At 47.6% G+C, this 26,042-nt stretch overlaps 13 protein-coding genes across 16 annotated transcripts; 4 read left to right on the top strand and 9 right to left on the bottom strand.

The window, feature by feature from the left end:
* Positions 1–411: 411 nt before the first annotated feature.
* E1B28_003896 (uncharacterized protein) lies at positions 412–1,267 on the top strand. The gene is made up of 4 exons (XM_043148338.1): positions 412–444; positions 506–699; positions 755–977; positions 1,033–1,267. The coding sequence occupies exons 3-4, from the start codon at positions 761–763 to the stop codon at positions 1,053–1,055; spliced, it is 240 nt and encodes a 79-aa protein (XP_043012933.1). The 5' UTR covers positions 412–444; positions 506–699; positions 755–760; the 3' UTR covers positions 1,056–1,267.
* A 102-nt stretch (positions 1,268–1,369) lies between these two features.
* E1B28_003895 (uncharacterized protein) lies at positions 1,370–4,129 on the bottom strand (the record flags this gene model as incomplete). The annotated part of the gene is made up of 4 exons (XM_043148337.1): positions 1,370–1,909; positions 2,223–2,395; positions 2,453–3,725; positions 3,779–4,129. The coding sequence occupies 4 exons, from the start codon at positions 4,127–4,129 to the stop codon at positions 1,370–1,372; spliced, it is 2,337 nt and encodes a 778-aa protein (XP_043012932.1).
* Positions 4,130–4,592: 463 nt separating this feature from the next.
* E1B28_003894 (uncharacterized protein) lies at positions 4,593–4,974 on the bottom strand (the record flags this gene model as incomplete). The annotated part of the gene is made up of 2 exons (XM_043148336.1): positions 4,593–4,669; positions 4,719–4,974. 2 exons carry the CDS (start codon positions 4,972–4,974, stop codon positions 4,593–4,595), a joined length of 333 nt encoding a protein of 110 aa, XP_043012931.1.
* Positions 4,975–5,211: 237 nt separating this feature from the next.
* E1B28_003893 (uncharacterized protein) lies at positions 5,212–6,461 on the bottom strand (the record flags this gene model as incomplete). Its single annotated transcript, XM_043148335.1, has 3 exons — positions 5,212–5,533; positions 5,591–5,706; positions 5,754–6,461. 3 exons carry the CDS (start codon positions 6,459–6,461, stop codon positions 5,212–5,214), a joined length of 1,146 nt encoding a protein of 381 aa, XP_043012930.1.
* Positions 6,462–6,897: 436 nt separating this feature from the next.
* Positions 6,898–8,438, bottom strand: E1B28_003892 (uncharacterized protein). Of its 2 annotated transcripts, XM_043148334.1 has the most exons (4): positions 8,408–8,438; positions 8,284–8,350; positions 7,539–8,230; positions 6,898–7,481 (listed from the first exon to the last, which is right to left on the bottom strand). In XM_043148334.1, the coding sequence occupies exons 2-4, from the start codon at positions 8,346–8,348 to the stop codon at positions 7,243–7,245; spliced, it is 996 nt and encodes a 331-aa protein (XP_043012929.1). In that variant the 5' UTR covers positions 8,349–8,350; positions 8,408–8,438; the 3' UTR covers positions 6,898–7,242. The 2 variants fall into 2 exon arrangements, with proteins under 2 accessions (XP_043012929.1, XP_043012928.1); XM_043148333.1 differs by having other exon boundaries at positions 7,539–8,350.
* Positions 8,439–8,526: 88 nt separating this feature from the next.
* E1B28_003891 (uncharacterized protein) lies at positions 8,527–10,894 on the bottom strand. The gene is made up of 10 exons (XM_043148332.1): positions 10,792–10,894; positions 10,385–10,730; positions 10,077–10,333; positions 9,909–10,024; positions 9,686–9,849; positions 9,491–9,634; positions 9,319–9,432; positions 9,197–9,254; positions 8,844–9,140; positions 8,527–8,784 (listed from the first exon to the last, which is right to left on the bottom strand). The coding sequence occupies exons 3-10, from the start codon at positions 10,121–10,123 to the stop codon at positions 8,738–8,740; spliced, it is 987 nt and encodes a 328-aa protein (XP_043012927.1). The 5' UTR covers positions 10,124–10,333; positions 10,385–10,730; positions 10,792–10,894; the 3' UTR covers positions 8,527–8,737.
* A 732-nt stretch (positions 10,895–11,626) lies between these two features.
* On the bottom strand, positions 11,627–13,484 carry E1B28_003890 (uncharacterized protein). Its single transcript, XM_043148331.1, has 2 exons — positions 12,468–13,484; positions 11,627–12,411 (listed from the first exon to the last, which is right to left on the bottom strand). Exons 1-2 carry the CDS (start codon positions 13,310–13,312, stop codon positions 12,033–12,035), a joined length of 1,224 nt encoding a protein of 407 aa, XP_043012926.1. The 5' UTR covers positions 13,313–13,484; the 3' UTR covers positions 11,627–12,032.
* Positions 13,485–13,553: 69 nt separating this feature from the next.
* Positions 13,554–15,869, top strand: E1B28_003889 (uncharacterized protein). The gene is made up of 10 exons (XM_043148330.1): positions 13,554–13,860; positions 13,917–14,066; positions 14,146–14,406; positions 14,462–14,577; positions 14,631–14,794; positions 14,848–14,958; positions 15,008–15,121; positions 15,179–15,233; positions 15,299–15,592; positions 15,652–15,869. The coding sequence occupies exons 3-10, from the start codon at positions 14,360–14,362 to the stop codon at positions 15,696–15,698; spliced, it is 948 nt and encodes a 315-aa protein (XP_043012925.1). The 5' UTR covers positions 13,554–13,860; positions 13,917–14,066; positions 14,146–14,359; the 3' UTR covers positions 15,699–15,869.
* A 379-nt stretch (positions 15,870–16,248) lies between these two features.
* Positions 16,249–17,568, bottom strand: E1B28_003888 (uncharacterized protein; the record flags this gene model as incomplete). The annotated part of the gene is made up of 4 exons (XM_043148329.1): positions 16,249–16,670; positions 16,724–16,922; positions 16,991–17,347; positions 17,396–17,568. The coding sequence occupies 4 exons, from the start codon at positions 17,566–17,568 to the stop codon at positions 16,341–16,343; spliced, it is 1,059 nt and encodes a 352-aa protein (XP_043012924.1). The 3' UTR covers positions 16,249–16,340.
* Positions 17,569–17,668: 100 nt separating this feature from the next.
* On the top strand, positions 17,669–19,862 carry NCS6 (nucleotidyltransferase). 2 transcript variants are annotated; one of them, XM_043148328.1, is made up of 10 exons: positions 17,669–17,745; positions 17,807–17,860; positions 17,913–17,955; positions 18,009–18,266; positions 18,330–18,444; positions 18,494–18,684; positions 18,740–18,837; positions 18,889–19,593; positions 19,651–19,692; positions 19,755–19,862. In XM_043148328.1, the coding sequence occupies exons 3-8, from the start codon at positions 17,949–17,951 to the stop codon at positions 19,063–19,065; spliced, it is 846 nt and encodes a 281-aa protein (XP_043012923.1). In that variant the 5' UTR covers positions 17,669–17,745; positions 17,807–17,860; positions 17,913–17,948; the 3' UTR covers positions 19,066–19,593; positions 19,651–19,692; positions 19,755–19,862. The 2 variants fall into 2 exon arrangements, with proteins under 2 accessions (XP_043012923.1, XP_043012922.1); XM_043148327.1 differs by having other exon boundaries at positions 17,669–17,860; positions 17,913–18,266.
* Positions 19,863–19,904: 42 nt separating this feature from the next.
* On the bottom strand, positions 19,905–22,025 carry E1B28_003886 (uncharacterized protein). Its single transcript, XM_043148326.1, has 7 exons — positions 21,777–22,025; positions 21,595–21,715; positions 21,021–21,527; positions 20,789–20,964; positions 20,596–20,739; positions 20,347–20,541; positions 19,905–20,293 (listed from the first exon to the last, which is right to left on the bottom strand). Exons 1-7 carry the CDS (start codon positions 21,954–21,956, stop codon positions 20,063–20,065), a joined length of 1,554 nt encoding a protein of 517 aa, XP_043012921.1. The 5' UTR covers positions 21,957–22,025; the 3' UTR covers positions 19,905–20,062.
* A 1,317-nt stretch (positions 22,026–23,342) lies between these two features.
* E1B28_003885 (uncharacterized protein) lies at positions 23,343–24,818 on the bottom strand. 2 transcript variants are annotated; one of them, XM_043148325.1, is made up of 4 exons: positions 24,128–24,818; positions 23,963–24,078; positions 23,655–23,905; positions 23,343–23,600 (listed from the first exon to the last, which is right to left on the bottom strand). In XM_043148325.1, coding segments are annotated over exons 1-4 (1,029 nt in total). In that variant the 5' UTR covers positions 24,788–24,818; the 3' UTR covers positions 23,343–23,598. The 2 variants fall into 2 exon arrangements, with proteins under 2 accessions (XP_043012920.1, XP_043012919.1); XM_043148324.1 differs by having other exon boundaries at positions 23,343–23,905.
* An 872-nt stretch (positions 24,819–25,690) lies between these two features.
* On the top strand, positions 25,691–25,924 carry E1B28_003884 (uncharacterized protein; the record flags this gene model as incomplete). Its single annotated transcript, XM_043148323.1, has 1 exon — positions 25,691–25,924. The coding sequence occupies one exon, from the start codon at positions 25,691–25,693 to the stop codon at positions 25,922–25,924; it is 234 nt and encodes a 77-aa protein (XP_043012918.1).
* Between the last annotated feature and the right edge of the window lie 118 nt (positions 25,925–26,042).

Here is a 26,042-nt window from a genome sequence, read left to right as displayed (position 1 = left end):
GTCGAAGTAGAACTTGGGACAGATCTGGAACTCCTCTCACTCGAGCAACATCACGACTACGTCGTAGCGCATCTAGTAAAACATACACCTACGGCGGAGAAATGGCTACATACTCGCTCTCCTCTTCTCCGTCGATCCCAAAGCATTAGCGACGTCCAATCCACATCTTTCGCTATGCACAACTCTATTACGACGTTATGGGATCGAAATTGACCTTGATGTGTCTCACGTTTATATGCTTGGGCAGTTTATGGCAGCTGTTACGGCTTTTACGGCGAGTTGTTTTAGGCGTTGGCTAGGGATAATGTGTTTCCTGCGAAGAAGGCGTATATGAGTTTCAGGCGCCATATGTGGGTGTTTGGACGTTGGCGTTCAAACGTTCACGGGCTGTGCGATTTCGTGTACTTATTATATCGGGTCTCCGATCGCTGCGGGTACTTTGAGGTTCGTCGTTTAAATTTGTTCAAGTTGGTTTACTGACTGCTTTTTTGTGTTTTGTTCAAAGCTATCCTCTCATCTGCCGCTATCGCAGTCATGCTCAGATACTTACAGCCGATCATCATTCGAGTGTTTTGGCCTTCGACGTGAATAGTCCACAATCGAGTGCTCCCCGTTAACGCGATTTCTCGTTCCAGCTTATCATGTCCTGGTCCACTCCATTTCGGTCGTTGGTCATGGGCCATTAACGACAGTTTCGCTGTAAGTGTTCAGCTAAAACGTGTGTCTCAACTTGGCTAAGGACTCTCCAATCCAGTTTACAATGTTCACACGTGTGCTAATCATCCTCTCTACTTCTCACCTGGTCAACAAAAACAATATGATCTATGCTGCTGTTTCCGTTGGAGGTTTGATGTTGATTGCTGAGTTGACGTGGGTGCTTTGGGGGGCGGTATCGCTTCAAAGGACCCGTTCATACGAGCAGTCGGTTGATGGGAAAACGGAGTATGGACTCAAGTACACAGAGTTTATGAATGGGAGTGAATATTGTCCATTGGTATATGCGAACGTCTGCGCTAATTTTGAACCCATAAGTAGAGGTCGACGAAGGTTACTGACTCGTTCTACCCACGCGTGACTCTTGGACAGTGGAAGCTGACGAGGTCGGGAGGAAGTTCAAGACGTATTGGTACCCTGAGATGTTTTTCAGCTAGAAAGAGAAAGAGGACTGCACCTGCGGTGATTTACACTTCTTTTGTTACCTCAGCAAACTCCATGTCGTCGTCAGAAGTGGCAATCCGAGAATGGATATTCCAAAAGTCGCATGTAATCTGGCACAGGTTCACTTTCCGTGGCGTGAATTAAACATTATGTAACGTTGAAAGTCCAAGTATCGATGAAAAGGTACACAACCCGAAGGAATAACAAAAATCTAGTTATCTGTCTTCTGTCGCTTGTCAAGGTGGCCATCAAACCCCAGCCGATTTTCCGTATCCTGGTTTTGATATGTATACAGTGCCCTCTTCATCGCAGGTGTCGTAGCTGGAGGATAATGATCGTTAATGATAAACTCCCTTTCGGGAGGAGGAGGCATTGTCTGAAGGATATCCCGAATTTTCTTGTCCATCCAGCTGCGCGTTTCTAGGTTGACGACGTCAGCCTGTCCTCCCGAATATCGTGACTTGAAGACAATTTCCAGCTCTTCGACAAACTTTTGCAAGCCAGGGTTTGCCCAACGGATCTCCGAATATGCCTGAGTGATAAATCCTCCTGACCTTGAGTGAAAATTTGCATTCTCAAACATGTAGTTGAGTGTTTCCTCCAAAGCAATCGGATCATTGCTAAGCGAGTGCTGAGCATGTAGTAATCCCAGATAAATGATGGAGTGGAAGAGCGACTCCCTATCATCCTTCTCCGACTGTACAACTTGAGTGCGAGAGAGTAGGGCGGCGGCGAAAAATAAGAAGGTACCCTGTCATCATGAATTGAATAAAATCCTTCCTCAAAATGTTGTTTCAACTGTAGAAGGGACGGAGTCGACATTGAATCACACTGCGAAGTGGAGTCGTCGAGATAGTGATCGCTTTTCTGACTGCGAATCTGTAGAAGGGACGGAGTCGACAGAGGGAGACGATGGGGGGAAAAGACAGAAAGGCTCCCATATTCGTACGTATCTGGTACTAAATAAGGGAATACGGAATATGAAATAAGGCTACCTCGGGATGGACGGCAATGCCGGAGCGACCGCAGCCACAACTATCGGCCAATCCTCAACATCAACTCACCGAACGACCCGGAAACTGTGACGGATTGACTCGTGCCAAATCGAGAGCATGGTCGAAGTCGATAAGATATCCCTTCCGCACGTAATTCTCATCTGCATATCTCTCCATGAGGATATTACCAGGTGAGATGTCACGATGCAGAAGATGGAGTTCATGAACGAGCCATGTATGCGCTAATTCCTTTCGCTTGTCAGTCATCATACACGGAACTAGTCATCAGTAAAACGTACCCTCCATGGCATCAGCTGCACAGGTCAACAGCGTCTTGATATTCGTGAAGGTCCGGATACTCGCCCCAACTTCCTTGAGGATGATCCGATGTGCGATAAGCTGTATGGGTTCCCTTACAGTCCCATAAACCCATCCCTCCTCCCAGTATTCGTATCCGACGGTCTTGGTATTCGGGACATCTCCCCCTGAGATCATGGTACAAAGGCCGCGTGGAACCTCACCAATTAGACGTTTGGTGTTTATGCGTTCATATACTTCAGCTTCCTTAAGAGTGATCGAGTAATTTTGGGACTGGTAATCCTTGTAAAAGTGGACTGACCCGGCATCGGGATCAAATGCGAGTGATCGGCGTGTGCAACGCCCAAACGGAGTGTAGTGCTCTAGAGAAAAGACTGGTACGCAGATGATAAAACGATGCCCATCCGGCATTTCGACAGATCGAAAGGGTTGCTCGTGAATGGTACGGTGTAGCCTTTGAGGCAGCTGTGACCGACCATGCCAACCATCGGGGCTAAATTTCTTGAATTCAGCTCGGGCACGAGCAGCTTCGTCTTTCGAGACCATAGCGATTGAGGGGTCATAGCCACGACTTATAGGGTCCAGTTGAGCAAGCCGAAAATAAAACTCAAAGATGAGCTCGGGCTCTTCGATGTAGCTGAATCGCTCGGAGACAATGGCACAAGATCGATCCCATCGGATAAATCGAGCATATTGACCGAAAATCACCATCTGGAAGAAGAAAACCCTATACTGCACAGTGAGTAATGCTGCAGCATAGGATGCGATCTCCCCACGACATAGAATACCCTTCGATGTCATATTCTCGAAGAGATGGTGCGGGCTCCAAATGAACCCCTTCTGTCCCGCCTCAGTTCCATCCTCCGACTCGTCCTCAGCTGGCTCTGGCCCGCAATCTGGAAGCGGTGAAGGGATATCCACATCGCACAAGTCATCAACCAAACCCTGATCATCGTCCGTTCCCTCCACGATTTCCTGTTCCGCTTCCCCTTGCATCAAAACATTCTTCTGCCGCGCCTGGCGGTCACAGAATGGATCAGAGCTATCGCAGAAGTTCATCTTCACATGCGACTCTTGTTCTGAGAACGGAATGTAGCGTTTATCTTCCCACAATCGGCGCGTTGAGGACGTCCCGATATGAATGTCTACTGAGAGGCCTCCGCAATTACCATCACCCGCTAAGTGGCAGTCCTTGTACAGCAACTTGGTCTTTCTATCTGGATCCCGTGGAGGCCAGTTCTCGAGAGCTTGGACCTGTAGCAGCAGCAATGAAGTAGGGTCTGGTCGGAGTAACAACCACTACTCACGAATGGCTTGTACATTTCGGCTTCTGACTGTTGTGAAGCAACGCTTTGCATGAGGTCTCGTCGTTTTTGTCGGGGCTTCAAGCGACGCGCATTGGGATTCCGGTAGGGTAAGAAGGTGTTGAGAAACTCGTCTGCTTGTAAACCGCCAAGGTATCGTCCGCTTGTAAAGAATGCTACTTCCTTGCGTTTTTCAAGTGATAAGACGGTGGGTGTAGTATGATATTTATTCGACCGCTTGTGGGGGATCGTTGTTGGTACGGAAGGGGACCTCAATGGAGCGGCGGGACATGATATGGGGACAGGCTCCTCATGGGAGGCTGGGCTATCAGGTGTTACCGAGAGTTTTACCATTGCGGGTGGAGTTGATGGAATGCGAGGAATTGAATATTGAAGCACGCCTAATACATTAACATAGCGTAGTTGCGTTCACCTCTTCACCTCTTTTAATGCGGCTTCGGCTTCGGCTTCGGCGTACTCAGGGGCGTCCAAACTACGTTTCTTGGGCAATGTCTGATGACAGTCAGCTTCAGCGCATTGTAATGAAAGTAGAGCAGAGAATATACAGACTTCCGGTGGCAGGGGGTAATGGTGGTGAAACAAGAAAAGAGGACGGCACTGGCTCCGTCACGCGAAAATTGATCAGCATCAAGGTGCTAGCGTCAATACTCTAAATGTAGCATTCAACCGCAGTCGCTGTCAATACTAATAAAAATCTGCTATGCTACGACCAGATCCAGAGATTGTATATCTACACTTTAACGTTCACTTCTTCACCATGAAGTATGAGCAAATACCATCACAATGTGAGTCTTCTTCAGTATCCACGACTCCACCACTTCTGCCACGATATCATCGACACTGACCATGAACGAGTCCCAGTCTTCCGATCGGCTAATGAGGGGTAAGACAAGTTTGAAATGGCACATAGACGGGTACATACCTAAGGTCACATTCTCCGTCAACATTGGTTGCACATTCCACATCGGGTTTGTTAGAGAACCGGTGAAATTTTTGTCAAATAGCGAAATATCAGCCGGCGCCATATTGTGCATGAAGAAATCAGTCTGCATTTGCGGAGGCCCATTGACATTGAAGATCCCGCATCCGTCATGAGCAGAGGAGAAGCTTGCAAGTTGTGATAACGAAGAAGTGGCATCGGAAATCGTAGACAGCTTGTGGGATGATGTCTGGGCCATGGGTGCTGAACTATGGAATGGAGGGGACACATTGAGTTCTTCTACTGTTTGCAATAAATCAGTGCCAGGTATACTACAGCAGATTGGGCTCGGATCTAGCGTAATAGCAAAAGGAGGGGTCAGTAGAAAGTGCGAATGGGTAACGATGAGCAACGAACGCTGTCTTGAGGCAGTTCAAGGTGGAAGAGAAGAGGGCGAAGCGAAGAACATGAACGTTGAGATCCTGCACGTGATACCTCATGTTGAGCAGAACAAATCCACTCTCCTGTATACAATCCTATCAAAAATACCCCGAGAACTCAGAGTCACACCAAATTGCGGATACCCCATAGTTGCAACATTCATTTCACGCCACCATGTGTCCCACTGCATAACATTCTCATCCGTCTTGAAGGACCGATCAAAGTCAATAACCCGATGCCTATGGGCATGTCCATGTCGGGGACATATACTCGACGAATCCTCAGGCGCTTTGAGGAAGTTGAGACGCCGTACATCGGCGTGTAGGATGTAGGCAGCTGTCAGATCCGTCATTATCTCTTCGAGGTCTGACATATCCCTATGGTTGGGTTCTGGATGAGTTGCACGCATTCGGTGAAGGGTATCTTTTACTCACCTCACAGCTGCCTGCGAGCTGTTCCCTTTTCCCCATTTGAATACGCCACCCAGCTTCTCCAGCACCAGAACCGAAACAAGGGGATTCTTGGGATCAGCCGACCAATCATACCAGCTCTATGCAGGGGTTAGTCTACCAGTATACATGTGAAGAAAGACCTTACTGAGGAGGTATAGGCATCATTGACCACGACCCCTGTAGACTCCAACCTGTCTTCGGGTAGAAAATCGGGGTGTGGGTCCCCTTCTTCGTCGTAATCCTCCGGGGCTGTCAAAGACATGTCGACCTCGCCCTCTTCCCAGGGCACAATGGTACTGGTATCGCTAAGTGAAGACGTAAAGAACCCGTAGTATCTTGGGGTTATGATGCCTTGAAAATTTTGCTCCTCGGGAAGCTGGTCGTAGAACCATGCTTCTCGAGCTAGGCTCCGACAATGATAAGGCTTTGCAAATTTGATGCAAACGTGCGTGGGTCTAGGAGAGCCTGGGATAGAAGAGCCACCATCGACGATCCGTGCAGAGTACGCAATGCCTGTCCGACCAGCGCCCAGTTTCTCCTCGAGTTCAACGACGAGAGTGTTGGAATGAGGTTTGGTCGGATCAATGAGCCATCCCGGGGGATCTGTTGTATTCGGCCCATCTGGGTGGCCTGCGATGAATCGAGGAGCGGGAAATGTTTCGTTGCGCTGAAGCGACAATGAAAGTGGCCCAAGAGTGGAGGAAGCGATATTCTTGATGAGCAACGACGAGAACAAGCAGGAGGATATCTGAGATTGAGAGCTGGGATTGAATGGTACTCCAGAAACGCGAATACTGTGCGGAAGAGCTTCGAGAGCCGCTCCGTTGCAAGTTGTGGTCGCTGTGGTTATCATTTTATGCGATGCACGTGACGATTGTTGGGCACGAATATTACAGGCGCTAATTAACTGCTTATAGTTCTCATGGCCCGTACCAGCGTTCTCAGTCCCTCATCTCAGCTTGCCTTCATCTTCTGCTCTTTCTCACGTTCTACACTCAGATCCACGCGACTTATCATGTATGACAATCAAATCATCGAAAGAGAACTCCTGGTCAAGAAGAACTCGATCACGAATCAGGCCAGATCAGACTGGCCAGCCTGATGCAGCCGATAGGTAGGTTCCATCTGGCAGCGTCTGGTCTTGGTCTGGTCAACGTCGTCAAATCGACTGTACGGGTCAGACGGCATCAGAATAATCTATTATATCACGTAACATTAGGTGGCTAGTTTGTATCCACCAGGCAGCTTTAGGCTGGAGTCAATCTAATGGGAGCGTCCAGCCAACATTAGTTTTGAAATACTTTTATTGGCGTAGGAAATAGTTCATGACAAGACTATACTGGGGATTCCGAGAATGATTGGCTGGACTTGGTAAGTAAACAGAAAAAGAAACCGAAATACATCTCCGACACGATCAAAAATAAGAACGTTCTGGCCTGAACATACTTTTACAAGTAAACTCCAGTTCTAGGATTCCTCTCGAATTGGCCTTGGGTAAATCTCTTTCCAACTCCTGCCGAACCCTAGTGCAAATACACACGCCCAAGCAACGCCTTTCTGGCACCCACCGAACCAAAGGACGATCACATGAGTGAAGAAGGAAACGAAATGAGCGAACAGAGGGGAAAGCTCCATCAACAAAAAGATTGTCGAGCAACTTCCATTCGGGGGGGGTGATACATGCCCCCATATCTCGCTTTAACCTCTATAACACGGAGGCAAGGCGCCGAATTCGAAAGAGTTTTCAAAAGGGACATAATGACAGGTGAAACCGAATCAAAGTTGTCCTCCAGTTGAAAGAGATCCAACCGTATTTCTGTTAGGACTATGAAATGGCCGAGGATCAGCCATTTCATAGTCCTGACGAGATGAGCTGCCGTCGTGTCAGTACATGGAAACAACGCAAGGGGGAGCAGAACATGAAACGCACAAGATAAGATATCGGAACGGCCAAAACCGATGTTTTCTGGGAAACCCAAATGTAACACAGATAGGGTGCTACCAACGCGAGCACAAAAGTTGTCAAGTGCAGAGAAACTAGGACAAGGCATTCCGGGTGGCCAGGCCGACCACTTCATTGCGAACAGCTGTAGCTTCGAGAGGTCGAACGCCGGAGAGGTAAACCACGTAAGGAGGTCATGACATATCTCGGCCTTTGTCAAACACAAAACATCTGTCAGTCGCACGGGATTCCCATCCGATGGAAACTGCGTGCACAATGATTCCGTAGTCTCGATAATAGCTGCTGCTTGCTCGGGAATATATTTCAATCCGTAGATCATCAACCCCGCCAGCTTCGGGAAAGAGAAAACAAGATCAGGCAACTCCTTGCTACGACTCCTGCATGGTGCGAAACTGACTATTTGGAGCCGGGTCAGGCCTGTAAGAGCTGCTGCAAGCCTTTTCGCATATTGGCCTCGCAAATAGGGGGATCCTAAGCAGTCGGCGGAGAGCTTCAACACTCGAACAAGGCTTCCTAGATGCGGAAATTCCTCGAATCTTCTAATCAACGTTTGCAGGATTTTCCGCAATAAACACTGATTAGTCTGTGGAGGCGAGACTGCGCAGCATGATACCATTGACGCGAGACCAGGGTCAATGGGAGGAGATCTCGAACTCGAACTGAGTCGGCAATGAGGGGAATAACTTCGTTTGGGAGAGGAAGGACAACCAACGTTGGCTGTGTGGTTTCGACTTCAGCGTGCTCAGAGGCGTACAGACGACGTTTCTTGCGAGCCATGTCTGATGACAATCAGCTTCAGCACATTGCAAAGAAAGTAGAGTAGAGAACTTACTTACAGTGATCGGAGTAGTATACCAAACCCGAGGCGTGGAAAATATTTAGTCAGCATCAACGTTGCCCTTCCTATCTATGTCTGTGACCGTGCGTTCTTAGTGCGTTCAATCCAGATTCCACTGTTCATGTGTTGACTTGCGAAAGCAGACGGTACAAAATGGTAAGTATTATATATTAACAATCTAGTGCAAATCCCCTTCGGCTTCTGTATTCACCGGACGTGAACATTTTTCGTTTTCAACTTGCCCGCCGAACATTCTAATTTCCAGTTCACCTGAACCATGTCGTTGTCCAATCTACGATATGGCGGCACGGGTATACATTCCCTACAATCATGGACTTAAATCAACAGTTCCTTCACTTGGCCACTTTCTTGAGGCTTAGCGGAGATGTCAGTATTCTGGGATCAGCCCGCGGAGGAGGTAGTTTGAAACACACCTGCTTGAAATGTTTCAAGGGTGGCAGGAGCGTCACTACTACTGCTGACATTCCATCCCTGTCGCCGCAGCTTATGACCCCCCGTAAACTCTCCTGCCTGATCCTGAACCAACGGAAGATCACGTTGAACTTGTATTCGATTATTGAACAACATAAGTAACGAGTTGGTGTAGAGTTTTGAGAGGTTAACGCCAGATAATTGGTGTAACGACTTGTGCTTGAGGGTGAGATAAAATATGAGATCGATAATCGCGGCAGCGGCTGTTATTGTTCCTGTCTCGACTGTGAGCCGCACAACTGAAGGACACAGTAGAGATTAGTCTATGAAGGGAGGGAGATAGATTTAAGCGTACGCTTTGTCAAAACAGCGTTCGTACGCATGGTAAATTCAGAATTACGGCTCTTCAAGAGCTATTCGTTGAGGTGTGAGCGAAGAAGTCAAGCCCCATATGAGAGGCAGGTCTTGGAAACTCACGAAGTAAGTCATACAACCCGCAATCACGATATCGACAGCAGCGGAGGTAACAAGTCGCACTCCAACCGATCGACGAATGTTGACATCGGAGTTGCCCAGTTCGTGTGGGGAGAGCTTTACAGAGAGTCAGCAAGGGGCCATGCATGTGGGCAGAGAGAAACCAGAGACGAACGAAGTACGCGGTGGCTATAGAACCACCTAATTGGGTCAAAGCCATCGAGATAATGAAGCCGAACAAAACGTTTGAAGCCGAAAGAAAAAACCCAAACAAAACATTTGACTTGGAAAGGGACCATATCCTCCATCCGTAAAATATCTTTCACGAACCTCAGTGAAAGATCAATGATGGGTTAGAAGAGGAGCACACCTGAACAGCAGCTCCAATTATACCCGTGAAGAGTGGTACGTTGAGGTACGTCGTATATGGTTTCTCTAGAACACTCGGGTCACCCCAATGAAATCCAAACCATTGTGCTGCGTCGTATGTCGCTGAGCAAGTCTGAGCCAAATCGAGTATAAAGACGCTATAAACTAAGGAAAGTATTAGTATTAAGCATCTGTCTGGGGAACCGGAAAGAGAAAACACCCACCCAGAATTTTGAACCACAATCGGTCCCGGAACGTAATGTGGTATGTATACAGTTGAACAATCAGTCCACCAAGGAGACACCAGTTCAAAGCAAAAGCAAGAAGGTTCGGCAAGGTGCTAGATAAATGTCGGTCAAATAGGGGACTGCACACAGAGAGAGAGGACGTACAGCCAGATATAATCTTCTCCACGAACAGCAGAAGAATTGAGGGCCATGATGGGCTGCACTCGGGATGGCTTCCACTCGAGATTGCATCCTCCCTAATATATGTGCTAGGACGGGCTTCCTGGACGCCAGGAATGTCGGAAATGCCACAATATTCTGTTCAGGGCCCGCACACCATCGGAATTTTTCTTGAATGACATGCAGTTCAGGGCAATTCAATATAAAGGACTTCCAGTAACATCTCGCTGTAGAAATTCATGCTTGAAGTGTCATCAGAAGCAATTCAAATCAGAAGCAATTCAAACACGTACATATGTGCTACACGGGGACGCTCACCTACGTCGAACAACATTATGGCCTTGGTTCCTTTCCGTCCACTAGCATAGAGGATGTCATGCTTCAAGGGTCCGGGGCCTGGGTCTCAAGTCTTCGGAATACTCATAAGACCGATCTTCTTGAAGCTTGATGACACCTTGGTGTCGAGAGGTGAACGCAATTCATTGACCACCTGTAGCTAAGGAAGCATATCGAATTTAGAGCTGTTTTAGAGCAACCGAGAGACCAGATTTAAACGATCAGATAGTCAGAAGATTTTGCCTGCAGAATGTGAGAGATAGGGCTGGTACTTTGGTGAAGTTCGTCGGAGGTTTGAAGTATCTGAGGACAAATAACATTATAGGCATTGCCTTCCCATTGAAGCTTTACCGAGAGAACTTACAGTTGGAAGCACCCGAGTACAAGGACCTTATTGAGTCCAGTTTCTCTTGTTGTTTGCAGATAATGCCTGCGAACAAAAAGGAATCTCGGAAGCGAAGGCCGATGTTTGTATTTGACACCGCCATGTCCCGAATATTCCGCAGTCAAAAAAAATGCGTCCACCACCCAACCAAAACATCGAGCCTTTGTCCCAGAAGATTCTTCGGATAACAAGTGCACAGATCTGGTGTCAACGTCGCTCTCAACCTAGGAATCTCACTCAGCTCTGGACCCCACCAGATCACTATTACTCGAAATTCGAATTGTCCAACGCTCTCCGCGGGAAATTCAAACATTCAGCACCCCTCTAGAGTAGTGTATACTGCGCTTGCACGTCCCAGCAAACATCTAATCAAGATACGGCTCAACCTGGAACCCTGGTACTCTCGCGACTAACAGCCGACTAAATATCAACGACTAGCAAATTCATGCATGCAGTTGCCAATACAGTTCTCAATAATGGATCACTTCGGGTTGCAAAGTTCCTGTCTAACGCGCGCTTCAAGACGAAAATTGCTCATACCTTTACACTGTCCATCCTCGAGTTCGGACCTGATGTATGGAATGCCAACGTTCAACATTCAGCACCGACAACTTTCTGAGGGTGGTACTCCACGTACGACACAAACTTTCGTTTCTATTCCTCTTCTCACTCACTGGGGCAGGCGGCCTTACGATACCAGGGTTGTTTCCTCGACTTCCTTGGAATCTCTATATCAGTTTCGAGTCTTGATTCCGATTTCTCCCTTGTTCAGTTTATTTAAACTTCAGCACGAAAATATTTATTCATGTAGATAGCCAATGACATCCTTTTCCTTTTCCTCAGGTGCGAATCCATAGCTTCACCGAAGCTTATTCGATACGTGGAGTAAGTAGCTACAGCACGATAGACGCATGTATCTTTCATTTAATCACAAATCAACGAGCTGAACATGAAATACGGTTAGGTAGGTGGGTAGCAGGTAGATATGGAAAAGATGTAGCGAGGAGCTACACGGGATTCGGGTAGATATGAATAGTCAATAAGGTATCGCAGTCGCAGTGTAGATAGAGGTGTCGCACAAATCGAGAAGAGAAAAAAGAGAATAAGAAGGAAGGTAAAGAGGAAAATGATAGGTGTCAAGTGAAAAGGGAGGCGGTAACAAGAAGCAAGTTGATGGAGGGTGTTAGATAAAAGAGCAGCGAGACCCAGCATGATCTTCTTCAAAAGAACCTCAAGGGTCGCACTGGAAATACGGCTTCTGGGTCGAGCTTCTGGTCTTCATCGTCGCTATCGATCAGACTCCGACTCTTGGCATTAGCAACCTTCCCAGCGGTCCGCTTCACAGTCATCGGCGGCGACTTCAGAAGTGAAGTAACTTTCCTCCCTTTAGCCTTGGTTGGTGTTGTGGGTTCCTCAATTTCGTCCGTGCGCGCTTTCTTCATCTTGGCTTTCCTCGGCCAAAGTACCCTCGGTTGGACACATGGATCAGGGGAGAAATCGGGATGTTCAGGTGGTAGCAGAGAATTGCGCTTTGGAGAATGGGGTCTTCCCAGCGTGTGGTTGTAATAAGGGTTAGGATATGCCCTCCGTACTCCACGGCTAGAGAATGGGAAAGTCAGCAACTTTTGTAAAATTCTATCAACGACGATGCTTACAAAACCAGATCGATGGTTGGTTTTTCCTCATACACACCACCTTTTCCAGTTGGCCTCACCGCTTTGGCGGAGCTATCACTCGGAGATTCTGGCGATGACAAGAAAGGGTTATCAGGAGATTTCCGTAGTAGCATCATAGGTGAGATGCCAGAGCGAATTTGTGACTTTGGTGTCTTGGGTGTTTTGGGTGTCGCAGGAAGTGAGGGAGTTAGTGCCACAGGACTAACATTGGCAGAACGCTTCGCCTCGGCACCAGGCCGCGAAGAAGGTAGATCTTCCTCTTCTGTTTCTGCGACAGTATGGAGAGCGTCAATAGCACCTGCCCTACCAGTCTTGATGTTGGCTACCTTGGCTGCCCGTGGCCTGCGATAAGAAGGCGGCGGTGAGACTGGGGCAGAACCTGTAGTCATAGACTGCTTCATCCGCCGTCGGGAAAGAAAAGACGTCTCTGAATCCGAATTGTCGTCAGCGAGAGCCGTGCCCATTTCAGGTTCCGAGAGTGACCGCGAGGATGAGTTCTTGGACACTTCTGGTTTCGAAACTGAAGCCTGTTCTCCAACTCCCGCCCAGAATGCATCTTGATCATCGTCTTCGCTGATGTGGCTGAGCTTTCGTCGCTTGTGACTACGTGCATTCTCGCCCACAGCTTCCTTATCTGAACCAAAAAGAACACGACCACCCGGGCCCTCGCCTGCTGTATCACCGTCCTCATCCGTCGAGACATCCTTCGTCGATCGCAAATTCCTTCGTCGCCTTCTTTGGGTCCTGGGTGGTGTAGGTAATGATACTGTCGAAGCTGAGCGCTTCAAGGGCCGAACAGAAGGTAATACCTCGCCAGAGCCCATAGTTATCGACGATGTACTTCCTGAGTGCTCTGTTTTTAATACACAAATGACGGAGTTTCTATGTATCTGGCGTGGAAACGGTTGGGAGAAAAAAAAACTAGGGAAGGTTGAAGTAGGAAGAGGGGGGTGGAAAGCAGCAATGCAAAGGCCTCGCGGAGGGTTGGGGTCCAGTGATAAGTCGGTAAACCACGTGTCTGACAAGGACAAAAGGGAAAATAAAGACAAACAACGCGTACAGCCTTTGCTTCAATTCTTTTTGTTCGCAGGTCGATTTTGGGTCGATTCGCAATCTTTATTGTCTGCAAGCAACAAGAGAAACGACTCGATAAGATCCGGGTACCTCGGACTGTAACTGTAGATCCCTTGTTCCAATGGGAAGGGAAATCCTCGATGTTGTCCTCAGGTAATTACCTTCAACTTGAACGCGGAGTCGAATTGTGTGCTGGGCCCGGCACCATAACTGAGTCTGCTCGTCACATTCTGCTGGATATCAGGCGCTCGGTCCCTCTAATAAGCCTTTCACATTTACATTACATATGCCTCCTTAGGTGAAGTGCCTTTCCTACTAAATCGTGTTCACGCTTCGTACTTATCAACACTAAAGCCATCATCAAGCATCAAGAGGAACAGTCTCAAGAATAATTTATCCCAAAGTCTTGAGACCCCTTGATGCAATGACACCATCAAAGCTGGTGGATGGAATGAGTCAGGACGACATTAACTGCTGTTCCAACGGGCGCAATGAAGGACACAGGTGAGCGTTGCTGCGCATACTTAACTTATTTCAAACCAAGCCTTATGTCACTTCCCGTATGGTTTTTCTTCGTTATTAGGACAGTAGGAATGTTATCCGATGTCTTTTCTATTGAAGGTTCTTCACTCTACTTGAATCACAGAATCCCGCTGTCATAACATGACTGATGGTGTTGCACACGGGGTGCAGAATGTGGAATTTGCGACATTCCAGACGTCCATTACGCCCTTCCTAACACATATATTAAGGAAGATGCAATATCGACTGAAAACCAGTTCTGAGTGCAGCCCATCATGGCCCCCAATTCTTCTGCTGTTCATGGAGAAGATTATGTCTGGATGTACGTCCTCTCTATGCGCAGTTTCCAGTCTCCTACTTGACAGACATTTATCTAGCACCTTGCCGAACCTCCTTGCTTTTGCTTTCAACTGGTGCCTCCTTGGTGGACTGATTGTTCAACTGTATACGTATCACATCTCATTCCGGGACCGATTGTGGTTCAAGATCCTGGGTGGGTAGTTTCTCTTTCTGCTTCCTCAAACAGATGCTTGATACTTTTATTAGTTTACAGTGTCTTTATTCTCGATTTGGCTCAAACCTGCTCAGCGACATACGACGTAACACAATGGTTCGTGTATGGTTGGGGTGACCCAAGTGTTATTAAGGGAAGATACACGACGTTTCTCAACGTACCACTCTTCACGAGTATCATTGGAGCTGCTGTTCAGGTATGCCCCTCCCCAGGCGACCATGATTGAATCTCTACTGAGGATCGTGAAAGATATTCTACGGATGGAGGATATGGTCCTTTTCCAAGTCAAACATTTTGTTCGGGTTCATTATCTCGATGGCTTTGACCCAGTTAGGTGGTTCTATAGCCACCGCATACTTCGTTCGTCTCTGTCTCTCTGTCCAAATGCCCTTTCTGACTCTCTGTAAAGCTCTTTCCACGCGAAGTGAGAATCTTCGAGGCCAACATTCGTCAATCAGTCGGAGTGCGGCTTGGTACCTCCGCTGCCGTCGACATCGTGATCGCGGGTTGCATGACTTACTTCGTGAGTTTCAAGATTTTCTTTTCATGAGACTTGACTCCGCTGACATCTTACGAATAGCTTTTGAAGAGCCGCGTTGAATTTTCCATGCGCACCAACGCTGTCTTGACAAAGCGTACGTATGCTCAGATTTATCTCCCCCCCCCCCCCCCACAGACTAATCTCGTTTGTGCCCTTCAGTTGTACGACTCACCATTGAGACGGGAACGATAACAGCCGCTGCCGCGATCATCGATCTCATATTTTACCTCACCCTTAAGAACAACGCTTTACACCAGTTATCCGGCATTAACCTGTCAAAACTCTACAGCAACTCTTTACTGATGTTGTTCAATAATCGAATACAAGTTCAACGTGATCTTCCGTTGGTTCAGGCAACGACGGCCGATTTTACAGATCAGACGTCGCGGCGACAGGAATGGAATGACTTTAATAACCGACAATCTGGTCCTGCCCTTGAAACGTTTCAAGCAGGTGTGTTTCAGACAACTTCTTCCGTGGGCTGATCCCAGAGTATTGACATTTCCTTTAAGCCTCGAGAAAGTGGCCAAGTGAAGGGGCCATTCATTCAAATCCATGATTGCCGGAATGGAATCCTGCAAGGGCTGAAAAACTGGAGAACTGGAAGGTTCGTAGAGGATCTGTACTAGACCTGTGTGATAATGCTATTTTGTACGGTCTGATTTCATATGTGTTTAACGAAAAAATAGACAGTAATGGATTCATCGATGTCGAAGGCAAAAGTCACCGGATGATCAGTCAATGAAAGGTTATAGTAATACGCGAGATCAGCCGGAGGGGTGTTTATCCCTTCAGTTTTTGTATTTCTGCAGAGCGACGTGTTACATACAAGCCATCTGGTGCTCAACACACGGGTGAAAGCCCATTCTACCGAATTCGATGAGCGCTTGAACCTTTGGTTGTGTAGCATGCTTTAGAGAATTATCGTAACGACATGAGCAATGTTGTTTGGCTCTTCAAGTTTCTGTCGTTCCCTGATAGTCCTGTTTTTTTTTTTGTGAATCGTATTATTCTCTTGTACTTACTTCCAACCCATCATCACGATCTGAGATTCAGACCCCTTGTTACTCTTGAGATTTATGGAATGTCGATGCACCGAAGGAACATTCTCTCAGTCGGTCTGCATGTATTTGTTGGTCACCGAATCACACCTGCAGAAGAAAGGGTACAAAAGATTATCGGTTCATTACCACAGATCTATCTATTTCTTGTCCTTCTCACCCTGCGAATCCTCCATGCTCATAGCGATCGCTCTAGCTATAGCTTCATCCTCACCCTCATCTTCGTCCATCTCGTCATCCTCTCCTGGTTTTGGCGTTGGGGCATCTTCGTCCATATCAACATCCTGCTCTTGTGTGGACATGGCAATAGCCTGCTGTAACATCGCTTCTTCCTCATCGTCTGTGGGATCCGCAGGTATCGTGGGCGTAGCACCGGACATTTGCGAGGACTGAGAGGTTGGGTTGTTGGTAGTGCTAGGTGCCGATGCAGCTTCTCGTGCTTGTGCTTCTTGCATTGAAAGACGGAGAGCCTGGGGGTACATGAGAAGAAAGTCCGAATTTTTTTTTTGGTAGGTGAACATACCATAGCCAACTCAGGATCCAAGCTAGGGTCAACCCCAAATTCAAATTCGTTGGCATTGGAACCAGATCCTGAAGCACCGCTACCACCAGTGCCGCCGAGCTCTGCCGGAATACTGGCGCTACGATCTTCAGAAAGAACCGGAGACGATATCAGAACATCCGATATCAGGTTCGAGCTCGCTGGTACAATCACCAGATGTCTACACCCGAAAGAAGATAAGTAAATCTTTCTGCAAGTCAAAATCGTAATCGTTCAATTAAAACGCACGAATTGTCACTGCTACTCGCAGCTTCCACAAACGACTTCATAATCGTTTTCCCCTCCGAGTCCGGCTCTTCAATTCCATCCCCAAAGCAAACGATATCGACAGCAACATTATTCTTCTTCAGCTTCTTCGCCAACTTAACCATTATTTTCTCATCTGCAGCCTGTCCATCTAATGGCGACCCAACGAACACAATGATACGTTGTCTTAGATTCTTGTTTTCTCGGTGTTTCAAAGCGAGCTGAGCAACATTGATAGCGGTAGGAATATCAATCTCTCCTCCAATTTTACTCGATGTTTTGTGAATGGCTTGGAGGATTTGCCCAAGATCTTTTGAGTGTGTAACCAGAACTTCCGCTCTACAGATGGAGTCAGATCATGATCAATTAGGATAACCACAAAGATACCCTTTCCCAGCCATCGACATAATGCCGACAGTGTTCTCTGGATTTGAATCCACTTTCGTTTGGAATACGACGTTAACGGCGTCTGCTTGCGCATCAAAGCGAGTCGGTTGGTAGTCTCCATTCCGCATATATTCGGAATTGTCGATGACCATCATGGTGGCTTCGAGGGGCATCTTGAAAGACGATTAAGAGAGTAGAGTCGGTCAAGGTGGGAGAAGAGGCTGACGCGTCCATACGCGACTCGTGCATTACATAATTTCCCAATCGCTTCCTCGGAAATGGCCCCCAAACTTTGCGCTCTATGTTCGACCAACAAAGCGATCCTGAAACGACCAAAAACTGGACAGCAAGTATGCAAAGATTGCTTCTTCTACGTGTTCGAAACTGAAGTTCACCATACCATTACCCGAGCTGGCCTTTTCAAACCGGGGGATAAAGTTGCGATTGGGGCTTCTGGGGGAAAGGGTGCGTCGCTCTTCAGTTTCTTTCCCCGCCTTCTCACTAAGAACCACGATAGACTCCACTGTCCTAGCACACGTTCTCAAAACTCTGAATGAACGGTACAACTATGGCCTCATTCTCTTTTTGTTGTCCATCGATGAGGGGATTACAGGCTACCGTGATGATTCGCTAGAGACGGTCAAACGCAATCAACAACAATACGATATGCCTCTTAAGATTCTCTCATACGACGAACTGTATGGATGGACAATGGATGCTATCGTTTCACAGGTCGGACGGAAGAACAACTGCACATTTTGCGGTGTATTTCGTAGGCAGGCGTTAGATCGAGGAGCGGCAATGTTGAATGTGGATCATATCGTTACTGGGCACAACGCAGATGATATAGCTGAGACAGTTCTGATGAATAGTATGCTCACATCTTACCACCCGTTCTTTGCTCGACGGTTAACTTTTGTTTTTCGATCCCAAGTCATGAGAGGTGATATTGCACGGCTAGGACGATGTACTTCGATCGTGACAGAAGGCGAGGACACAATCAAACGTTCGAAGCCGTTCAAGTACGCCTATGAAAAGGAGATAGTCATGTACGTTGTTTCATGCCCCCATGTCATGTCGATGGTTAACGATCTGCAGGTATGCCTACTTTAAGAAGCTTGATTACTTTTCCACGGAGTGCATTTATTCTCCTGATGCCTATCGTGGTCATGCACGGACCTTTCTCAAAGAGCTTGAAGCTGCCCGGCCCAGTGCAATAATAGATATAATCCACTCTGGAGAGGCTTTCGAAATAAGGGAGGAAGTAAAAGCAGGGCAAAAATCGCAACGTATGATATTCTTTTTTTTCACTCAACCGAGTTAAAACTTGTTCCGTCTGGATAGAAACCTGCAAGCGTTGTGGATACATGTCGAGTAATGATCTTTGTAAGGCGTGCACCCTACTGGAGGGCCTTGAGCGTGGAATGGCAGGTTCTGGAATCGTGCGTTATCTTCGGTCTTTCGAGACTTCTGAGTTGACACCGAACGTTCAGACTGAGCGCGAGAGAAAGAAACTGGATGCCGAAGGACGTGCCCCAGAAAATCTGCGCACGATACCGTTCTACCGGAGGAGTACAAGAACGCCAGGACCAGAGGTTCCAATCGTGGTGGAAGCCCAAGTTGACCCCGCTATGATCACGGATCACTATCGTCCTTATACTGCAGAGTGATCCAAGAATATCTGGTCGATTGTGACCTACCACATGAACACGAAGTTCCGTTCAAGATACGTCGAGTACGGTATCTGCACGGGATAGATTAGGTTCCTATCGAAGTAGAAAACAGGAATCCATTCTCGAATGAAATTCAACGTCGATTATCTGCGATTACTTTATTCGAGGCTAGTTGGAGTTTCCAAGACTCCGACCATGTACTAGGTTCAATCGTGGGTATCGAAGTCCAATAGACACAAACGAGGCAATAAAAATACAGGTGGAATTGTGAATCATCCTCGGTCGGAAATCTTTTAGACCTTCAGTCGAAATCAAACGATTATCCCGCTTCTTCTCGCTGATATTCTGAAAGTCAAGGAACACCAAAGAAAATAATTTTTGCGCGGAGGATCCCCCCGAACGTTGTCATGGGCGGATCGGGGAAGGAATTGCTTCGGTTCTAGACGCTTGATGAGACATTCGTCGGAGGAAACTTGTCGAAGAAGGTCAATGTCAGTCTCTCATCACTCATACCACATTATCCTGGTGATTGCATACCTGCTTCCCCGTCTCCGTACGCTGACGATAGTGGGATTCTATCAGTTCCCTTCCTCAGCCTAGTCTCCCCGACTGTAAAGCTGATGCGTAAGCGCAATTTGCAGAAACTGCTCCTAAGATTCTCATCAGGCGATTCTATGCTTATACAGATGCAATCGGCTCAACCTGCCCCCATCATAGCTGCTTATTAGTGGTGGCCTTGATACATTTTGACTTCTGTATTGTAATTGGTATGTTAAACTATTGTACATGAGCGATCATTAATATTGATCAAGCTTGGATGGACCGATGGTAATGGAACGGATCACAATGGTTGCAGCTGGCTGGAAGTGGACTATTCAGTGTCCGTCAACGTGGGATACGAGAATCGTGGGGTGGTGGATGTCGATGGTGGCACCTATTCTTCAGTTCTTATGTACATAAATTTGGCGGCTAAATTCTTGCTTATAAATGATGGTCATGAAGTCGGTGTTACCTCTTTCTTCTCGTTTTTCGATTCATTCGCATCTTCTTCGTAACCTTCCACCTTCATATCATTCAGACCAAGTTCCTCGTTCTGCTCCCAACTTCTCTCATACGTCTCGATCATCATCGCTGGATCAGGGTCAGGAGCATAGAGGTTCTGGATATAAGAGTTCGCCAAAGGATCATCGAGAATGACTGTGAATGGATGGGCACACGACTTGACCTGGATCGAGCTCGTAAAAGAGTACCAGTCCCCAGGAAATAGATACGGCATACCTCTTTGAGTTTCCCCAAGAACTCCACAAACTTTTCTCTTTCGCGGGCCTCGGACGCGTCGCCTCTGACTACCTTCTCGGACAACTCCTCATACACTTGCTCTAAAATCCCTTCGATAGTCGTAAACCGCCCACCTAGCGTCCCATGCGTGACAACAAGGTCGATTTCCGGGATGCTAAGCCCTGCAGTTTCAGACTATCAAAATAAAACGTCGGTTCAATCTGGATGCGAATATCGGGTCATAATCACCTTCAGGATATCTCGGCTCATATCATCCTTATCCTCAACCTTGAGAGTGATTTTCTTGCCCTTGTCCGATATAGCTGCACCCGACTTGATTTCGTTATCCCTATACCCGCATTTATCGCAATTGGTAGACATGATAAAAACGTCCTAGTGGGACTCAGTGAATGAATCACCGTCAAAGATATCTATCACTCACCTTGAAATAGGGGATGTTGATCTTCTTCATCAACGTATCAAGCGGGTGCCCACAACTGGAACATGTTCCATGGAAGACGATTATCTCTTCGTTCGTTCCCTCCGCACCACCCCCAATAGTGTCGTCATCGTCATCGATACCATCAAGAGAGACTTTGACTTTCCCTTGACTTGCGCCTGTTAAACCGCCGTATCATGTCAAGATCGTGTCTCGGGATGTCTTTACCGCTCACCTGCAGCTTCATCAGGTGCTGCAACCAACCCCAACGCAACATTCTGCTCTAAACTCCTAGAATACGTCCGCATATTCCACTTGGGATCAGCCATACTCCCAACAAACTCAATCCACGAATTCCCCGCAGGATCGTCCAACTTCACTGTAAACGCAGACATATGTAGATGTTCCTTCTGAGATGCTTTCCCCACCTGTACCGTCTTCAACTCTGCATTTGTGTCTTCCTCTTCTTCCTCGTCACCTAGAATCGTTTTCAACTTGTCGATCAAAACCTGCAGCTTGCCATGCGTAGAGGGATCTTGATACTTTCGTACCGGTTGGTCGATTTCGAGATCGGCTACTACGTCTCGAATGAGACCTTCGACAGTGGTGAGTTGTCCTTGAGACGTAGCGGGGAGGGTAAGTTCGAGTTCAGGTATCTGAATGGAACATGTTGGAGCTCGAACGATTTGACGGTTAAGATCTGAACGAGCGAGGATCTTGGCAGTGTATAGCGTTCCTTCGGCTGCGAGAAAAACAATGTATTGAGAATCGCACCGGAAATGGAAAAGAGAGAGGAAGGGAACACACACATCGAATTGTCCCTGCCGACTGTATCTCGTTGTTCGTCGTACCACAGTGTTCACAGCGAAAAGACATCACAATCACTTCACGGAAGTATGGTATCGACGTGAGCATCATTCGAGTTACACCCTGCAGGACAACCGCATCCATCCACTGACATTTCATATATATAAAAAAGAACCGCACACACCTGTTCACCGCATTTCATACACAGCGACTCTATCTCTTGCAAGGGCCGTTCATCTGCATCTTGGTCGTTGTTCGCCGTTGTCTGACCTTCACTGTCACCGTTCAAGTTTTCAGATAATTTGTCGGCTTGATCTGCAAGTGCACCAATTGTCGGGAAGAGTTCTTCTTTTTTCTCAACCATTGTCGAGGAAAGTTTTTTCCTGGTGTGTAAGGGATGTAAAGTAAAACGATTAGCATCTGAAGAAGACGAAAAAAATATTGTAAGTAGATCGCACCTGATTGATGACGGTATATATCGGGCCGACCGCCTGCGGATTGGCCTTGGACACGCTCAACAGATACCAGTCAACACCTAGTCAACACCGCTAGTGCTCATCGACAACACTTCCCACAACGCCTCCGATGCTGCAGCTTCATCGCCCTCTGGCCAGCGGGGCGAAATAACGATGTGACCGCGCAGGACATATGGGACGAACGGAAGAGGGAGTTCGATGAAATGGAGGCTACAACCGATTCAAATCGGAATCCCTCGATTTCGTTTCCGCGTAGTTGCATTCACAGGGACTGGCAGCCTTCGCCTAATTGTGGAGTCTGAAGATATGGTTCCACTGCTAGTCGAGGACGACCCCAAGTTGACCCAAGTTGACAGTCCATTGTTGCATCGACGCTGTGTGCGCTGTTGCAACTATCACAAAAACCGGGGGATCGACGATGCGGATAATATGGAGTAGTGGGGAGAGCTCTGGAAGGACAACCTACACCTACAAAAGCCAACTCAGATTCACCTCGCGCACCTTCTGGATCACTGCCATAACAGATACAGGTATCCCATCCGAGCACAAGACAGCTTTTCCAGAGTACGCATCAGCCTAGTCATCCTTCTGCAGTGCCGACGAGACACGTCAAGGCCCAGCCCAAGTTCGACATGGAGTTTGTCTATCGTGGTCATCACCGCCGTGCCTCCGCGTACAAACGAAGCGCTAACTGACGATCGCTGGCTCAGGTACTTGGTGCAACCGATTGACATTGCGATGCTCATGATCATGATCGTCATGTCGTTACGATAATTCTCTTATAAAGTATGCTACACAACCGAAGGTTTAAGCGCTCATCGAATCGCTAGAATCGGGTTTCGCCCGTGTGTTGAGCACCAGACGGCTTGTGTGTAACACATCGCTCTGCAGAAATACACAAACTGTGACTGACCATCTGGTGACTTTTGCCTTCGATATCGATGAATCTATTACTGTCTGTTTTTTAGTGTTGATAAGTCCGAAGTGTAAACACGATTTAGTAGGAAAGGCACTTCACCTAAGGAGACATAAGCGTAGTCTTCGACGCCAAAGATCACGACCGAAAACAGTGAAAAGGGACAGAAACACGCCTACATATGTAAATGTGAAGGGCTTTTAGAGTGACCGAACCAGATGGTCAAAGTATTCGCCTGATATCCAGCAGAATGTGACGAGCAGACTCAGTGATTGAAGTTCGTCGGAGGTAATTACCTGAGGACAACATCGAGGATTTCCCTTGCCATTGGAACAAGAGATCTACAGTTACAGTCAGAGGTACCCGGATCTTATCGAGCCCTGTTTCTCTTGTTGTTTGCAGACAATAAAGGTTACGAACCGACCATACTACTTACAGACACTATTGACCAGATTGGGCTCGGATCTAGCGTAACAGCAAGAGGGGTCAGTAGAAAGTGCGAATGGGTGACGTTGAGTAACGAACGCTGTCCGGAGGCAGTTCAAGGTGGAGGTGAAGAAGGCAACAGAGGTGAAGCGAAGAACACGAACGTTGTTGAGCAGAACAAATCCACTCTCTGAGATATAATAAATTTACATTCCCTGTATATGATCCTACCAAGAGAACTCACACCAAAATTGCGGATACTCCATAGTTGCAACATTTGTTATACGAAACCATGGGTTCCACTCCACAGCATTCTCATCCGTCTTCAGGGACTGATCAAAGTCAATAACCCGATGCCTATGGGCATGTCCATGTCGGGGACATATACTCGACGAATCCTCAGGCGCTTTGAGGAAGTTGAACCGCCGTACATCGGCGTGTACGACGTAGGCAGCCGTCAGATCCGTCATGATCTCTTCGAGGTCTGACATATCCCTACGGTTGAGTTCTGGGTGAGTTTCGCGCATTCGGTGAAGGGTATCTCTTACTCACTTCATTGCTGCCTGTGATTTGTCCCTTTCTTCCCGATCGAATACGTCGCCCAGCTTCTCCAGCACCAAAACCGAGACAAGAGGATTCTTGGGATCAGCCTGCCAATCATACCAGCTCTGTGCAGGATTAGTCTACCAGTATACATGTGAAGAAGAAAGACCTTACTGAGGAGGTATAGGCATCATTGACCACGACCGCTGTAGACTTCATCCTGTCTTCGGGTAGAAAATCGAGGTGTAGGTCCCCTTCTTCGTCGTAATCCTCTGGGGCTATCAAAGACATGTCGACCTTGCCCTCTTCCCAGGGCACAATAGTACTGGCATCCCCAAGTGAAGACGTAAAGAACCCGTAGTATCTTGGGGTTATGATGCCTTGAAAATTTTGCTCCTCGGGAAGCTGGTCATAGAACCATGCTTCTCGAGCTAGGCTCCGACAATGATAAGGCATTGCAAATTTGATGCAAACGTGCGTGGGTCTAGGAGAACCTGGGATAGAAGAGCCACCATCGAGGATCCGTGCAGAGTACGCGATGCCTGTCCGACCAGAGCCGAGTTTCTCTTCGAGTTCAACGACGAGAGTGTTGGAATGAGGTTTGGACGGGTCAATGAGCCATCCCGGGGGATCTGTTGTATTCGGCCCATCTGGGTTGTCTGCGATGAATCGAGGAGCGGGAAATGTTTCGTTGCGCTGAAGCGACAATGAAAGTGGCCCAAGAGTGGAGGAAGCGATATTCTTGATGAGCAACGACGAGAACAAGCAGGAGGATATCTGAGATTGAGAGCTGGGATTGAATGGTACTCCAGAAACGATGTGCGGCATTGTCATTGAATATTGATATTTGAAGGTTCATATTCACACTCCGCCAGGTTGTGGCAGTTCAGCTTTGCCGCGGCCCTTTGCACTCCATCATACTGATAATTATCAATACGCAGGCTAATACTTTCGTTGTCTCCCTGAAGAAATTCACCAAAGTCAAAATGGGCTTGCTTCATGGCGTTTACGGCCTCGGAGCCTTTGCTGCACCTCTGGTCTCTACACAGTTCTCGCATCGCGACCGGTGGTCGTTCCATTTCCTTATTTCTCTCGGGTTTGCAGTCATCAACACCGCGTTCTTGGCCTTCAATTTTAAGCCCCTTAGAGCCCAGCTGATGTCAACATACCTCGCAGTCTGTCTTCGGGAAATAGCACAACCTGTCGGGGAGAAAGGTCACGGATTGCTACTTCCGACGGATCGTTCAAGCAGATCTTCTCCCACCGAATTTGGCGTTCTTCCTTCTCATTTACATCCGGGTGGAGGTCACAATTGGTAGGTGGATCGTGACGTTCATCATTCGGGAGAGGGATGTGGCTCGGACGCAGGATATATCTCGTCTGGGTTAGCTGCCGGGCGGATTGCGCTGTTATGGTTCTGTTCTTTGGTGGGTCCCGGTCCCTCCTTGTGTTCGTTCGAATCAGTGCTGAGTAGCAGTGATAATTCGTGCGTTTCAACTCAACTTAACGATTTTGACTTGCAGAAAGATTTACTTATCTTCTTTCGGGTGTAGACATCTGGTGATTGTACCAGTGAGCTCGAACCTAATATCGTATGTCCTGATATCGTCTCCGGTTCTTTCTGGAGATCGTAGCGCCAGTATTCCGGCAGAGCTCGGCGGCACTGGTGGTAGCGGTGCTTCAGGATCTGGTTCCAATGCCAACAAATTTTGAGTTTGGGGTGGATCCTGACTTTCAATGCAAGAAGTACAAGCACGAGAAGCTGCTTCGGCACCTAGCTCTACCAACAACCCAACCTCTCAGTCCTCGCAAACGTCCGGTGCTACGCCCACGATACCTGCGGATCCCACAGACAATGAGGAAGAAGCAATGTTACAGCAGGCTATTGCCATGTCCACACAAGAGCAGGATGTTGATATGGACGAAGATGCCCAACGATGGACGAAGATGAGGGTGAGGATGAAACTATAGCTAGAGTGATCGTTATGAGCATGGAGGATTCCCAGACTAAGGACAAGGATAAGAAATAGATAGAACTGATAAACAAGTAATCCGTAATCCCTTCTACCCTTTCTTCTGTATGAGTGAC

This window comes from Marasmius oreades, chromosome 2 (assembly GCF_018924745.1).
Source record: "Marasmius oreades isolate 03SP1 chromosome 2, whole genome shotgun sequence".
Classification (NCBI taxonomy): Eukaryota; Fungi; Basidiomycota; class Agaricomycetes; order Agaricales; family Marasmiaceae; genus Marasmius; species Marasmius oreades.
Note: the sequence above shows the minus strand (reverse complement) of the source record. Positions and strands in the feature narration are given on the sequence as shown.

What these genes read in the sequence shown, in the direction of transcription:
- E1B28_003889 (XM_043148330.1), top strand. Translation starts at nt 14,360, where the DNA reads ATGGCCCCCAATTCTTCTGCTGTTCATGGAGAAGATTATGTCTGGAT. An exon ending in CGGGTTGCATGACTTACTTC is followed by an intron (nt 15,122 to 15,178) that starts GTGAGTTTCAAG and finishes TCTTACGAATAG; the next exon opens with CTTTTGAAGAGCCGCGTTGA. An exon ending in CAACGCTGTCTTGACAAAGC is followed by an intron (nt 15,234 to 15,298) that starts GTACGTATGCTC and finishes TGTGCCCTTCAG; the next exon opens with TTGTACGACTCACCATTGAG.
- E1B28_003896 (XM_043148338.1), top strand. Translation starts at nt 761, where the DNA reads ATGTTCACACGTGTGCTAATCATCCTCTCTACTTCTCACCTGGTCAAC. An exon ending in CACAGAGTTTATGAATGGGA is followed by an intron (nt 978 to 1,032) that starts GTGAATATTGTC and finishes TGAACCCATAAG; the next exon opens with TAGAGGTCGACGAAGGTTAC.
- NCS6 (XM_043148327.1), top strand. Translation starts at nt 17,674, where the DNA reads ATGGCCCCCAAACTTTGCGCTCTATGTTCGACCAACAAAGCGATCCTG. An exon ending in AGCAGGGCAAAAATCGCAAC is followed by an intron (nt 18,685 to 18,739) that starts GTATGATATTCT and finishes CCGTCTGGATAG; the next exon opens with AAACCTGCAAGCGTTGTGGA. An exon ending in GAATGGCAGGTTCTGGAATC is followed by an intron (nt 18,838 to 18,888) that starts GTGCGTTATCTT and finishes CCGAACGTTCAG; the next exon opens with ACTGAGCGCGAGAGAAAGAA.
- E1B28_003891 (XM_043148332.1), bottom strand. Translation starts at nt 10,123, where the DNA reads ATGGCCCTCAATTCTTCTGCTGTTCGTGGAGAAGATTATATCTGGCT. An exon ending in CGGGTTGTATGACTTACTTC is followed by an intron (nt 9,255 to 9,318) that starts GTGAGTTTCCAA and finishes CTCAACGAATAG; the next exon opens with CTCTTGAAGAGCCGTAATTC. An exon ending in GAACGCTGTTTTGACAAAGC is followed by an intron (nt 9,141 to 9,196) that starts GTACGCTTAAAT and finishes TGTGTCCTTCAG; the next exon opens with TTGTGCGGCTCACAGTCGAG.
- E1B28_003890 (XM_043148331.1), bottom strand. Translation starts at nt 13,312, where the DNA reads ATGGGCTCTGGCGAGGTATTACCTTCTGTTCGGCCCTTGAAGCGCTCA. An exon ending in CCAACCATCGATCTGGTTTT is followed by an intron (nt 12,412 to 12,467) that starts GTAAGCATCGTC and finishes CCCATTCTCTAG; the next exon opens with CCGTGGAGTACGGAGGGCAT.
- E1B28_003892 (XM_043148334.1), bottom strand. Translation starts at nt 8,348, where the DNA reads ATGGCTCGCAAGAAACGTCGTCTGTACGCCTCTGAGCACGCTGAAGTC. An exon ending in GTCGAAACCACACAGCCAAC is followed by an intron (nt 8,231 to 8,283) that starts GTTGGTTGTCCT and finishes TTGCCGACTCAG; the next exon opens with TTCGAGTTCGAGATCTCCTC. An exon ending in CCGTTCCGATATCTTATCTT is followed by an intron (nt 7,482 to 7,538) that starts GTGCGTTTCATG and finishes ACACGACGGCAG; the next exon opens with CTCATCTCGTCAGGACTATG.
- E1B28_003885 (XM_043148324.1), bottom strand. Translation starts at nt 24,787, where the DNA reads ATGACAATGCCGCACATCGTTTCTGGAGTACCATTCAATCCCAGCTCT. An exon ending in ATGATGCCTATACCTCCTCA is followed by an intron (nt 24,079 to 24,127) that starts GTAAGGTCTTTC and finishes AATCCTGCACAG; the next exon opens with AGCTGGTATGATTGGCAGGC. An exon ending in AAATCACAGGCAGCAATGAA is followed by an intron (nt 23,906 to 23,962) that starts GTGAGTAAGAGA and finishes ACTCAACCGTAG; the next exon opens with GGATATGTCAGACCTCGAAG.
- E1B28_003886 (XM_043148326.1), bottom strand. Translation starts at nt 21,956, where the DNA reads ATGGTTGAGAAAAAAGAAGAACTCTTCCCGACAATTGGTGCACTTGCA. An exon ending in TGAGCCGAGATATCCTGAAG is followed by an intron (nt 20,542 to 20,595) that starts GTGATTATGACC and finishes TTATTTTGATAG; the next exon opens with TCTGAAACTGCAGGGCTTAG. An exon ending in TCTTGGGGAAACTCAAAGAG is followed by an intron (nt 20,294 to 20,346) that starts GTATGCCGTATC and finishes AGCTCGATCCAG; the next exon opens with GTCAAGTCGTGTGCCCATCC.